Source organism: Ovis canadensis, chromosome 7, assembly GCF_042477335.2.
Source record: "Ovis canadensis isolate MfBH-ARS-UI-01 breed Bighorn chromosome 7, ARS-UI_OviCan_v2, whole genome shotgun sequence".
NCBI lineage: Eukaryota > Metazoa > Chordata > Mammalia > Artiodactyla > Bovidae > Ovis > Ovis canadensis.
This window is the reverse complement of record NC_091251.1, coordinates 72176789-72190204: the sequence shown is the minus strand read 5'-3', so window position 1 is coordinate 72190204 and position 13416 is coordinate 72176789. Positions and strand designations below refer to the sequence as shown.

The window sequence follows — 13416 nt, the reverse complement described above, 5'->3', positions numbered from 1 at the left end:
TGCATTTCATTGATTAGTGATCATATAGTTAATGATAATTTGTATATTATTCACCAGGTGAAGCAGTCATCCAAAATAAAGCTTGCTTTCTTTAACTGACATTCCCCCAATTTAAAGACTTTAAAAGTCTTCCACTTCACTTTCTCTAACTTCTTATAACAGATTTTAATTTTTAATTTCAAATAATAACATTCTCAAAATGGCGAATGCTTAAAAATCGTGAGTTCATCTTTAATTGATAGTATTTAGGCCAGAAATAAACTAACTGTATCTTACATGTAAATCAACCAATCAGAGCTATGTGTTTTCAATATTAGGACTTACTCTATTTTAGGACATTAGAAACCAACAGCCAAAGTACCTTAAAATTATGTTCAAATGTTGACAGTCTATTGCTTTCATTTCAATAAACTATTTTTGTCTTACAAATAGAAATAATTTGCAACTGGAGAGGATCTTCCGGATTATCTAGGACAATTCATTTTCAGATTAAAAGGCCAAGGATCCCTTTTCCATATTATCCAATTTTATAATTGTTTACTAATGTAAACCATCTCAAATCCTTTTGAAATTAGGTAAGAAATATTCCTAAATAAACAAAAACTCACAAAAACACCTGAACCCTCCAATTATGTAATTTGCCTTCCTGTGGCTGGAGAGCAGAATTCTGACTCACTGACCAGTTTTCTTTTCACTAAGCTATGTCACTTTGAATTGAGAAAAATACTTTTTCCCTAGAGTGGAATAAAATCATTTAGGGAACGCACACCTAAGTCAACATGAAGGATTTGAACAAAATTCACAAATGGACTTTTGGAAAAAAGTTGGAAACAGTCAAGTAATCTGAAAATTATTTATTTTTACACTCTGTAAAATTCTGCTTTTGTAACAGCTCCTGCAAAATGTAACACTGTGAAACAACTTTAGAAAACAAGGTAAGTTGCATGTACTCTAAAGAACAGGAATATTACTGAGCTGGAGAAATTCAGATGGGAAGCATAAATGTGCAGCCTAATCCAGATGATAGCTGAGTTGGTGGGTAATGTGTGATCAAAGCCTGACCAGCCCTTTTCAAGACCCCTGCCAGGTATGCGAGGCACCTGTAGAGGGTCATGTAATCTTTCCCCATGACTTCCATAAATACATAGACTGAAGATGGGGGCAGAAGGCTGGCAGTACTAGGGCATCCCCATGACACAACATACCTGAATTCTGTGAAGGACATGGTTGGCAAGGCTCCCCGAAAGCATACTCGGTGCTGGCACAACAGCATTCAGACTTGGTAACAGCACCAAACAAGGGTTTGACACACTGGCCTCTTTTGTATCCACCATAGCATGTGCTCCGCATGTGTGTGTCTGAACAGGAAGAAGCATCTGTCATCACACTGTCATTTCCAACAGATGGGAACCCCCCAGGTTAAAGTTGAAGCTGGATTTATTTAGCCATGTCACTGTTCTTACTCACAGAGAATGCCTCTGGTATTAGGCCTCAATAGAAAACAAAACAAATTCTTCAGCTTCCAAGCACTGGAAACCAATTACTAGACTCTTCCAGTTTTCTAGGGACTATTATGGTTTAGCCACTGTGAGATCCTTAAGGGCTAGGATTATACCTCACTCATAGTTTTCTTCCCCAGGCTTGTACAGAGAAGGCAGTTAATAAACGATGAATGAATGATGGATGATCATTCAATCTCACCATATGATAAATAAGATTTTTATTAGAAATACAGCCCACTCCAACATAATCATACAATTATTGAGTATCTGAATTAGATGTACTTTCAAAAAGGAGGATGTCTGATCTGTAAAATTATATAAATCTTAGATATTGGTCTAACTAAGCAGTATCATCTTTACCACCAGGAGGGGATTTCCAGCTATGACCAATCTTTTCCCAGTTCAAAGGGGATTGGGAAAAATTCGCTTTTCTAAGAATAATTTGGATAAAATTTGTATCCATTTATTAACAAATCGGAAACTTCTTATAAAGCCACAAAAAACTATTATCATATAAGTTTCTTGATTATCTATATCCTCTTTTGAATTCTCTACCTCCCTTTGGACATTCAGTTCCTTAGATGAAAATGAAATGTTCATCGTGAGATAATTAGGGACATATAGGTCAATTCAAAGACCATTATCAACAAAGGAGGGCTGGAGAAAACTGAGGACAACTAGGACAAGGAAGAAGGACAGGTGTGGAGTCCTTTGGTTTTCATTTATCTCAGCTCATCTTTCTATCCCTTGAATTAATATTCACTTTATACAAGAAAAAAACTGACCCTGTTGGTCTCTTGCCCACAGATATTAATTGTATCATACCTGCTGCAGTAGAGTACATTTGCTATTGGTTGATTTTACTGACAGAAGGTGGATCTCTATAGTACATCTAGTTATGGCCGTAATCTTACCAACACACACACGTCCATCCAGACCCACGGCCAGTCCAGGAAAGCATTCACATCGGTAGGAACCATCAGTGTTGACACAACGCCCATTCATGCAGATTCCAGGTGTTTCACACTCATTAATATCTGTGGTGGGGAGAAGCACTTATTAAAAATGAAGTCACTTCATCTAAAACCATAATGTGCTTACAAGTCTAAGACTTGAAAATAGAGAAGACTTACAGTAATGTGCAGCATCAACAATAAAAGCTCAACGAGATGCCTTTCATTTTCCTTTGAGGAAAGAGGAACGAAAACTGAGAGATAAACTGTCTGAGTTTATTTCTTTTCCATATAAAGCTATTTCAATAACATTCTCCGGAGATTTTTTTTAAATCCAAAGTAAGAACCATAAAGCAAAAACAGAATTGGAAGAAGAAGGAAAATGACAGCTAAAAGACAAAGGGTCTTGTGTAATATTTCACATGGCAGTTCTTCCAGGACTGTCAGAAATCTAACTTGATAATAAACTGCATCTTTGACCTGGGCAGGAAGCTTCTCCTTTTGGCATCCAACACTCAGACTGGTGTCCATTCCAGTTATCACTCATGCCTTAACTCACACTTTAAATCTCTGGGACAATTAGAATGGCATAAGGAGACACAGAACTAAAGCCTAGATGGAACACCATAAAAAAGGAACAGAAAATGAATATAGATGATTTTGATGACCGTTCCAAGCCAACAACAGCAGTGTAAGCAAATGGAACCCAGCAAAGAAAAATCTCTCTTACACATTACAAATATTTTACAGTATCATATGTGTATATTAGGGAGGTCTGGTAAAAGACTTTATTGGGCACATACTAATAATAGCAGATATTTTCCCCCTCAATATGGGGAAATAGAAATGATACCAAAATTCTGTTTTGGAAAACATATAACACCTAGAAACAAGTCATTTTATAACAACTCCGTTTATAATATACAACGAGTATATGTGAATATTTCCTTTCTTCTGACCTTAAAAAGGCAAATTGAGACTGAAACACCTCTGCGTTTTACTCAGCTTGTGTTATTTGGCACAAAATACATGCAGATGGTCCAAGATTCCGTGTACAGATTGTATTTTAAAACAGCAGTTATATTTTAATACATGAACTCAAATTGGTTCAGTTATTCAGGTCACTTTTTTGTTCAAGTTGAGATCTACAGTAAAGCAGTGGTGACTACCACCTGAAAAGTAACACAAAGTCTTTTTACTGCGGACAGAGATGGAATGGGGATCCAGAGAGCATTGCTCAAAGTGAGCGGCCTCAACCTTCAGAGAGTGATCAAGGGAGGCCAGGCTGGTCATCAGATTAGTCAACTGTAGAGATTAAATTAGCATTGTTCATTCAGCTTTGAACAGTCACAGCTTTGGGGGATCAGAACCAAGTCCTTAGCACTCAGAGAAAATCTTATTTCATGATATTGAGAGAAAAATTATGGAAAACAAATACAGCATATAAGAAATTTCTTTCCTTTTTCTTCCTTTATTCTTATTACAGTATATGCATTCTATTTACTCTATATATCAAAATAAAGAAGACATAGGGAATAATAGGAAGCATTCTTCCCTTCTCTTTCTAGCTCTGTTTCTTAAGCTAGAATGGTAAAGTCAGAGCAGAACTTTTAATCATCAGGCACTTCCAAATGAATGGAACACTCGGTTTATCAATCAGACACTAGTTCACCAATTGCAAACAGTTGCAAAACCTAGTTTCAACTATGAGGTCATAATGCGCTCTGAAACAGTTACATCAGCATCATCTATTGGCCTCCCTGAAGAGGCTGTGGCCTGGGTCACTGGCAGCCTGTAGGCATCGAAAGGGAATCTTAGCAAGCTCCAAGGTAAGAGGAGTGTGTGTTCTCAAAAAAGGTCTGTTCACAAAGGGGCTTTCACATTTCCTTGTGTTATTTTGTTTGGAAGCCTAGCTCCAAATATTCCAGCAATCATTCCCTTCCTCTTTCTTTCTCACTTGTACAGCACTTAATCTAACAATCTGGTGCTTTGTTGTATGCTGTCTTAATATTTCCATGTGTTAATCTTGTCTTCCTGACTATAAGCTCCTCCCGACACATAGCTCAAAAGTACAGAAACCAACTTCCTACTTCTAATTTTTAAAAAAAGAAAAAAGTTTCTCTTGCTGTGAAGGCAGATTTGCACAATATTAAGAGCCACTGATGTGAAGGTCATAGAGAATGTAAGTAAACAACCAAGGGCTAGAAGCTCTTTTAAGCCTAGAGAAATTACACATCATGCAGAAGACTTAATAAACACAAGGCTTTCTACCATAACATCTTTACCAAAGCTGCCCACCAGGGGCACTCAGAGAAGCACCATACAACTTGCTCCTGCCTTCTCAATCTTGAATCGCTTGACACTCTACACTTATACATCTGAAGCTACAAGCAGAAGGCTTTGAATGCATGCCGTATTTTAGCAGATTTCCTGGACCTGTTTTCAGTATGGTGTTCCTTGAGGGTCTGGTTCCAACTCAGATCTTGGACACACATACAACAGTTACTCATCCTTGACTACATTAGGCAAGAGACACTAAGCGCAAACTTATCTCTGATGACTTTGCTCAGGACCTCAGTGTTCAACAGCACAAATAAAAATTTTCATTTTGCTTCACTACCTGGAGCAAAAAGATTATTCCAAAAGTTACAGAACTAAACAATGGTTCCTGGTTCCTTCACTTCTTCTGTTTAATCTTATTTTCCCTTTTTGCTTAATGTGACTTGATAAAGTTTAAATAAATTGTGTTTCTTAAGGTATTTTGAAGTAATTACTAATAGATCATTGTAGTAACTGTCTACAGTATTTTGTTCAGTGAAGATATAAGAGGTGGCAAATGACAGCCATCAAGAAGCCAATTGCAATTATTCCTCAACTACAAGAGATGTAACTCAGCTTATGCAATAAGATGCTCATGGCTGTTGGTAGTCCAAACGAAAGTTCAACTTCTCATTCATTTTCTATGGAGCCTTGGGCTCTTTTGAGAAGACACCAAAACACCCTTTCTGAAATAAGAACAGCCTTCTGAGTATAAACCATAGCTCTCTGGATGGCTTAATTTAAGAAGTTCCAGTCAGGTTTACTAATCCAGAACTAAGGGTACTGTAAATGGGGAGAATTAATAGGGAAAGGCAGTAGCTTTAAGCAATGCAGAGAGGAGGAAAAACAGGTGAAGAATATGACTGAGAGTTTCATAGCACAAACCTTTACAATAACGCCCATCTGACGCCAGCTGAAATCCAGGTTTGCAAATACATTTAAAACTGCCATCTTCATTGATACACATTCCATTAAGGCACATATTCCTTATGCTGCATTCATCCATATCTGAAAAATATAGAAGGTGTATTTTCTTAATGACCAGATAAGTAAGCTTGCAAAGGAAGCCAATCTGGATCAATATACTTTTATTTCTTCACATTTCTCTACTTCTTGTTATTATTGTCTAAGGTTAATTTTCATCCAAATTACAGCATACAAAGAGAAGAGTGACATATGAAATATGTATTTCAAGTTCTCAATTTTTGACCTGTGCTATAGGGCTAAACTATAGGACGTGGAGATATATACACACATATGGGCTTCCTGGGTGGTGCTAGTGGTAAAGACACAAAAGATGCAGGTTCTGTCCCTGGGTTGGGAAGATCTCCTGGAGGAGAGCACGGCAACCCATGCCAGTACTCTTGCCTAGAGAATCCCATGGACAGACAAGCCTCGTGGACTACAGTCCATAAAGTCACAAAAAGTCAGACATGACTGAAGCGACTTAGAAAGAATGCATATATACATATATATGTATACACAAACATATACAGATTATGAAATGCATATGTATATGTGTATATGCATATCATATGTACATATATTACATTCATATAGAATTATATAAATATGAAATTTCATATAAATATTAGGTTGGCCAAAAATTCACCTTACAGAAAAACCTGAACAAACTCTTTGGCCAACCCAATATATATATTTAGAGATTCATATAACTTCTAATAAACTGAAAATAAAAACAAAATCAAAATTAAGAATGATGAAATTTGAAATGTATTTAGGCTACTTCCTGATTCTTTGAAAAGGAGAAACCAGAGAACTGCTTGTAGTTTGAATTTTAATAGGGGTAGCAAAAAAGTATTTTTAAAATGCAAGACAACTATAGAGCATAGCCATGACAGTTAACCCTTAGGATTCCTTGATCATAGGGATATTTCTTGAAATTCATCAATATGCTGTTTTATTTAACATTGCAGCTCTTAGGAGGCACTTGCTCTTCTAGACACAGTGTGTTTTCACTTACAGGCTTTAGTCAGACCAAAGTAATTTATGATTTCTTCTTTTTTAAACAAGATTCTATCCCAACTGAGAATTTTGGCATTAAGTCTTTGAATTGAATCACTGAGATAATATTCTGCCAAAAATGTTTCTAAGAACAATTTTGAAATTCTTTTAACGTATGAATAGATTCTTGGGGTCTTTCCCAAAGACGTTGGGAAAGATGATAAGGAGCATTCTTCATTTTTTGCTAAAGGTCTAAGAAGTAGAAACTCATCAGTAATTGTCATATTCTCAATTTCAGAAAAAATAGGCAGAGGAAAAGACAGAATGAAAAAGCCCAATTCAAAGTGAGGTGATTAATTCAACAGGCAATATGAAGGCTAACTCTCAATTGTCAATATTTCTCTCAAATTTTACATTTTCAGATACTCATTAGTAATATTTCATTACTGCACAGATACTTTAAACAAAAGACTTTTAAGTGACTGAAGAATGCATGATATTATATGTGTTCTATTTTTTTTAATGTACAAATTCTGACTGTTTAAAATTCATAAGTAATGATTTATGTTGTAGAAGTTTCATCATTAGGAATCTTTGAAAAGCAAGCTTGGCTCCTATATTTAAAATGTTACTTGACTCACACAAAAATGAATTAAAGGAATTAATACTATTGAAAAGTTAGGTTTCCTCCCAGATAACCACAGGTGAATATATACATTTTACTAAGTATTTGATCTTGTCTTGTTAAAGATTTTTGGTACTGAAACTGCAACGGAAAAAGCCAAATAACATTATTATTACATTATATTACCTTCACAGTTCTTCCCATCTCGTGTGACGTGAAATCCTGCATTACACACACAATGGAAACTGCCATCTGTATTGATGCAGCGTCCATTATTACAGATACGGCCATTCTGTAAACATTCATCAATGTCTAAAAAGCAAGAGTTAAAAAGAAAGAAATAGATTTATTTAGGGGATTTAAAATTATTTTACTGCTCCTTCTCACCATCTCCAAACTCATGATCTTAGTCTTGGGTTTCAGTTACTAAATAATACCCTTCAACATAAATTCAGAATTAAACAATATTAAATGTAATTAGGATGACTAATAAAAGTTTGAAAGACATACGAAAGAAAAGATGCTGACATAACAGCATTCAATCTAACTCTAATTTCTAATGAGACTCTAATAAATCTCAATTCTGTAAACAAAATAGGTTCTTCTGTATCATTTCCTAGCTAATTTAATGAGCCAGAATATATCATTATTTACAGTGAGCTTTGGCCGATTTCTGTTAAGACATGATCAAAAAGGCAAATCTGATGATAGCTGTATCAGAATAATTAAACAGAAATGCCATTTAAAAAAAACCACAGCTAAAAAACTTAATTCCATCTGAAAACTATCAATCATTTGGCTCTTAAATGTCTATCTTCCTTACGGCAATTCTGGTCCAAATACAGTTTTGTTTATAAATTCCTAGTCTCTTTTATAACTTTATGAGTATTCTGTCTACCAAACAAAATATTGGTACTTTGGGGATATTTTCCCTTTTTTTCTTTTGTGTTTAAAAATTATGCCAAATTATATAACAGAGCAGGATACAAAAGTGTTAAAAATGACAATAATTCAAACAACCTGCATCTGATCTTGCATTTAAAGATTAATAATTAACATAAAGTGGACAGCAAGGTACCCTGGATTATCTATTCCCCTCAGTTTCCAGGCTACATGCCTGGATGAACATCAAAGGGGATGAACACAAACCATCCTGTCTACCGAGCACATAACCTATGCCAGGGCTTATTCCCCAGGAGACAGAGGCCAGGGCGCTGAGCAGAGCTGGATGGGAGCAGACCTCTCCACGCTGAGTGGAGGCCACGTGTCCCTGGGTGTAAGTGCTCTAAAAGTCCTCTGGGCGACAAGAATGTGCACTCATGGCATACTGGTTATTCTGACTGTCTATCCTGTGTCTGCACGGTGTCTTGTGGTTGACCCTCAGACGCACTTTCTTTCTGGGCAGATCCAGCAGTGGTTTCCACACGAGTCATTGGACTAGCTGAGGCAGTCTGGGCTTTCCTTCTGTCTGATCTTTGTGCCAACAACCTACAATCGTTTTCTCTCTCATTTATTTCTTAATCCTTACTAAAATCTGACTCATTCCATACTCTAAAAAAAAAAATAGTAAAAAGCCACATATTCTTCAGCAGACTTTTTTTTTTTTTAAGATTTTATAATCTACTTTTTTTTTCTTTAAGGATTCTATAATCTATGGAGGCCCAGGGATAAAATAAACAGGAAAAAGAGTTCAGCTCTTTCTCTCCTCGCTAATTTGAAAATGCCATCGGGGCTCCGCTGCCTTACAAAAATAAATGAAAAGCTTGCCATTCAAAGTCTTGTCTGTGTATCTGTGCTTCTACTGTCCCCTTCTGTTCAGTTCCACCTGTCCTCCTTCTCAGCTGAGTATACAGCCTTTCTGACCATTCTGTGACCACTGTCATCTATCTCCAAATGTGAGCATGTTATCAACTTCTCGTGTTTGAGATAAACTTAGCACTATCTCTCAAAGACGGAAAAGGCAATGGCACCCCACTCAAGCACTCTTGCCTGGAGAATCCCAGGGACGGGGGAGCCTGGTGGGCTGCCGTCTATGGGGTCGCACAGAGTCGGACATGACTGCAGTGACTTAGCAGCAGCAGCCCTTAAAGAACACAGTACTTGAGGCTTTTAGGTAATCCTCAGTCTCTAATAAATGAAGTCTCAGACTGATGACAGTAACATGCACCTACACTGGCAGGTTCCCACCCTAGAAGAGTGCTTTCAATGATGTCTTCTATTTGCTTATTTAATAGTGCTGTCTTCTGAAACATTGGTTTCAGTTTATTTTCCACTATTGAAAAATGCCTGATATACTGTGTGTATGCACTGATTATTTTAAACAAAAGTCATAAAGAAGGACCTAAGCTCAGTTAAAAATTCAAACTATACTTGTAATTCAGTAAGTAGACCATTAATAGAAATATTAACAGATTCACGTGTTGTTCTCCAGGTTTTTCTGCTCAAAATTGCCATTTATAAGTAGTGTACTAAGACACACTGATGGCAAGAAATCTCGAAGTCAGAACCAAATTCAAAGATTTTGAAAACAGTCACTAATAAAAATAAACAAAAACAACACTTGTATGTCTTCAACTCATATAAAGAACTTTTGCTAAAAGAGGCAAATAAAATTAACTCATTAATGGTTGACAAATTTTTTAAGCATACAAACTTCCCTATATTTCCCTGTATTTAATTTCAACAGAGAATTTTCTTGCTTTTATCTGCCTTTACTTGATCCATGATAATAGATCATTCTGCACCAAATTTATAGAGATATAGATATTTGAGTCTCCTGAAGCGGGAAGCACATCTTAATTATTTCTATCTCAGAAATTCAGTATAACATTGCTATATTTTAAATGGATAACCAACAAGGACCTACTGTATAGCATAGGGAACTCTGCTCAATGTTATGTGGCAGCCTGGATGGGAGAGGAATTTGGGGTAGAATGGATACATGTATATGTATGGCTGAGTCCCTGCTCTGTCCACATGAAACTGTCACATCGTTACTTCACTATACTACAATACAAAATAAAACATTAAAAAAAATAAAGAAGAAACTCAGTACATCAAAGTCACCTAAGATGACTTTTGGGTGGACTAATAGGTCAACTACTAAACAAAATTGAAGGCAAATTTTTATGAGGAAACTTTATAGCAGGGCTTCTCCAACTTTAACACATGTAAGGATCCCTGGAAGACCGTGTTCAAATGCTGATTTGGATTCAGCAGGTCTCAAGTGGGGCTTTAGTTGCTGCATGTCCAACCTGCCCCTAGCTGATGCTACTGCTGACCACATGAATCAACAGCAAGAATTTACAGGCACTTCTTATCCTTCAGGCCTTTCCATTCAGCAACTAATTGCAGGAAATTTCACCTGAAAGTTTCCTCTGCTTTTCTGTCAACAAAGGACAACCCTATTCCCTAGCTTTCTGATTACAATTTAAGAGACAATAGTGACAAGGCAAAAACAAAGGGGGTGGGGGAGGTTGGTAAAAAGAAGATATTCTCATAGGCACAGAAGCATCTTTTAAAATAACTGGAACGTTTGCCAGATTTTATGATGTAACATAAAGTTATGATGTAACATAATTCAGAGTAACAATATGTGGAATTAAGTGCAAAAGGCAATGGGAGTATCTTAGTCTCTCCAAGCAAGGGTTACTTAAGCTCCATGGAATTCCTCCATGCAAACTCCTTACTTAGCATACATGTCCCCCATGCCAAGCTCAGACTGAACATACCTCGGCACTCTGTCCGCGTGAGTGTGCTCTGATAACCAGGTCGGCACTGACAGGTGTAAGAGCCCTGCGTGTTAATACACTCGCCACCAGCACAAGGGTTCTTCTCACATTCATCAACATCTGCAAAGCACGGTATATTTTAGGAAGAAGTTAGATGGCCATAACTCTAAGACCATTTTGTTGGTTTCCTTTACATGTTAAAACACTTTCAAGAAATAAATAGCTTAATGAAAGGTTCCTTTTTCTTTCCACTACAATAACGGTGCCACCAGCCACTTGAAGACTGGTAGGGTTGAGCAGTTAAAGTGTATTATTTTCCTGCGTCATTCTTCAGAGTAAAATGCCAAAGAATAGCAACTCAACACTCCAAGCTAATAAACGTTTTCTCTTCCCTGGGTCTGGTCTAAGGGAATCAAACAGACTGACATTTCAGAAGCGGCTTCTGGGTAGGATTCCGAGTGTCTCTTGAAACTCGTTACTTCAATAAAAAGAAGGCCCAACCATATCTAATCATTCCTTTCTGAGCTGTGTTAAGAATATTACAACAAACCATGAAGCTATCACAGTTTGAAGGACACATCTCGCCCACCACTGAGGATGCCACCACCACCACCTTGCCCCCAGACAGGCTCTCACTAGTTTTATAGTCATTTAGAGCTACCGGTATACTTACAGGTAAACTGGGTTTTATTCCTCTGTAAAGACGAGGAAGCTAAGGCTTATGGAAGATAACCCACTTGTTTGAAGTCGCAAGCTTCTTGCGGCAGATGCAGGTCTGATCTCAACCCTGAGCTAGATGTTCCCTCTCCCACCTAGCTCTGGAGGACCTCTAAGAACTGAAGCACTCTCTCCTAGCGGGCTACTCCAAGGGGCTTCCGAAAGCATTTTATTCTTGCGTTATATTTCCTTCTTCACTAACTTGACTGCCTCGTCAACACTTAAACTTCCTTGCTTCATTCTTTAATGACTAACTGGACATAGTTGGTGAGTTATTCATTCAAATTAGTAACACATGCAAAGTTTCACAATTTTGGGGTATTTTTAATGCTTTGTTTTAATGGTCAGGCTTTAATACGATGTCTTAAGTAAGAGTTACCGGCAATGCCTCGAATTTATTTTACAATGAAAGTTAAAAGCCACTATAGTAGGCATAGGATTTTCCTGGTGGCTCAGTGGTAAAGAATCTGCTGGTCAATGCAGAAGATTGGCTTTGATCTGTGAGTCAGGAAGATCAGCTGAAGAAGAAAATGGCAACCCACTCCAGTATTCTTGCCTGGGGAATCCCATGGACAGAGGAGCCTGGTAGGCTACAGTCCATGGTGTCACTAGAGTCAGACTCGACTTAGCTACTAAACAACAACAAACAACAGTAGGCATAAGAATGCCCCCGCAAACATTGTCATGTCCTAATCCCCAGAACCTGTGAATATGCTACATGGCAAGGGGAGTCAAATTAAGCTACTAGTTGGTAGAATATCCATTCCTCCTGAAATACACAGCTGTGCTGTGCTGGGCTGTGCTTAGTCACTCAGTCGTGTTCAACTCTTTGTGACCCCATGGACTATAGCCTACCAGGTTCCTCTGTCCATAAGGATTCTCCAGGAAATAATCCTGGAGTAGGTTGCCATGCCCTTCTCCAGGGGATCTTTCCAACCCAGGAATAGAACCCAGGTCTCCCACATGGCAGGCGGATTCTTTACCAATTAAGCCCCCAGGGAAGCCCAATATATAGCTGGTCCAGTGTAATCACAAAGATACTTAAACGTGAAGGAGAGTGTTAGAAGAGAGAACCAGAGAGTTAGAGAGAAATTTGAAGAAGCTACACTGCTGACTTTGAAGATGAAGAAACAGCCCTTCAGCAAGGAAACAGACAGCCTCTAGATGCTGGAAAAGGCAGAGACATGGATTCTCTCCAAGAGCCTCCATAAGGAACACAGCCCTGCTGACACCTTGATTTTAGCCTGGTAAGAAATATGTCGGACTTCTAACCTATAGAAATATAAGATAATAAATCTGTGCTGCTTTAAAGCCACTAAGTTTGAGGCAATCTGTTACAGCAGTCATAGAAAACCTATCCAGTCATGGAGCAGAGCTGCATGCGGCAGCCTCTCGGTGCCAGCACAGTGGTCCATCACGTACCAATGCACTCCCCACGGAGGTCCAGCTGGAATCCTTTGTTGCACTCACACCGGTAGCTCCCGGGGGTTGGGATGCAGCGTCCATTTTGACAGAGATAGCGAAAGAGCTGGCAGTAATCAGTGACATTGACTGGTAGCACCCCTAAAAGAACAGCATGAGACCCCATTAAAATCATTTAAAAT

At 37.9% G+C, this 13416-nt stretch overlaps 1 protein-coding gene across 1 annotated transcript in view; it reads right to left on the bottom strand.

The window, feature by feature from the left end:
• FBN1 (fibrillin 1) overlaps positions 1–13416 on the bottom strand; it is a 274972-nt gene that overhangs the window by 108673 nt on the left and 152883 nt on the right. Inside the window, exons 12-17 of the mRNA XM_069596613.1 lie at positions 13235–13375; positions 11096–11215; positions 7551–7676; positions 5660–5782; positions 2417–2539; positions 1206–1358 (exon numbers count right to left, since the gene is read on the bottom strand). Of these exons, the coding sequence (XP_069452714.1) occupies positions 1206–1358; positions 2417–2539; positions 5660–5782; positions 7551–7676; positions 11096–11215; positions 13235–13375 (786 nt within the window). The remainder of the gene's footprint in view (positions 1–1205; positions 1359–2416; positions 2540–5659; positions 5783–7550; positions 7677–11095; positions 11216–13234; positions 13376–13416) is intronic.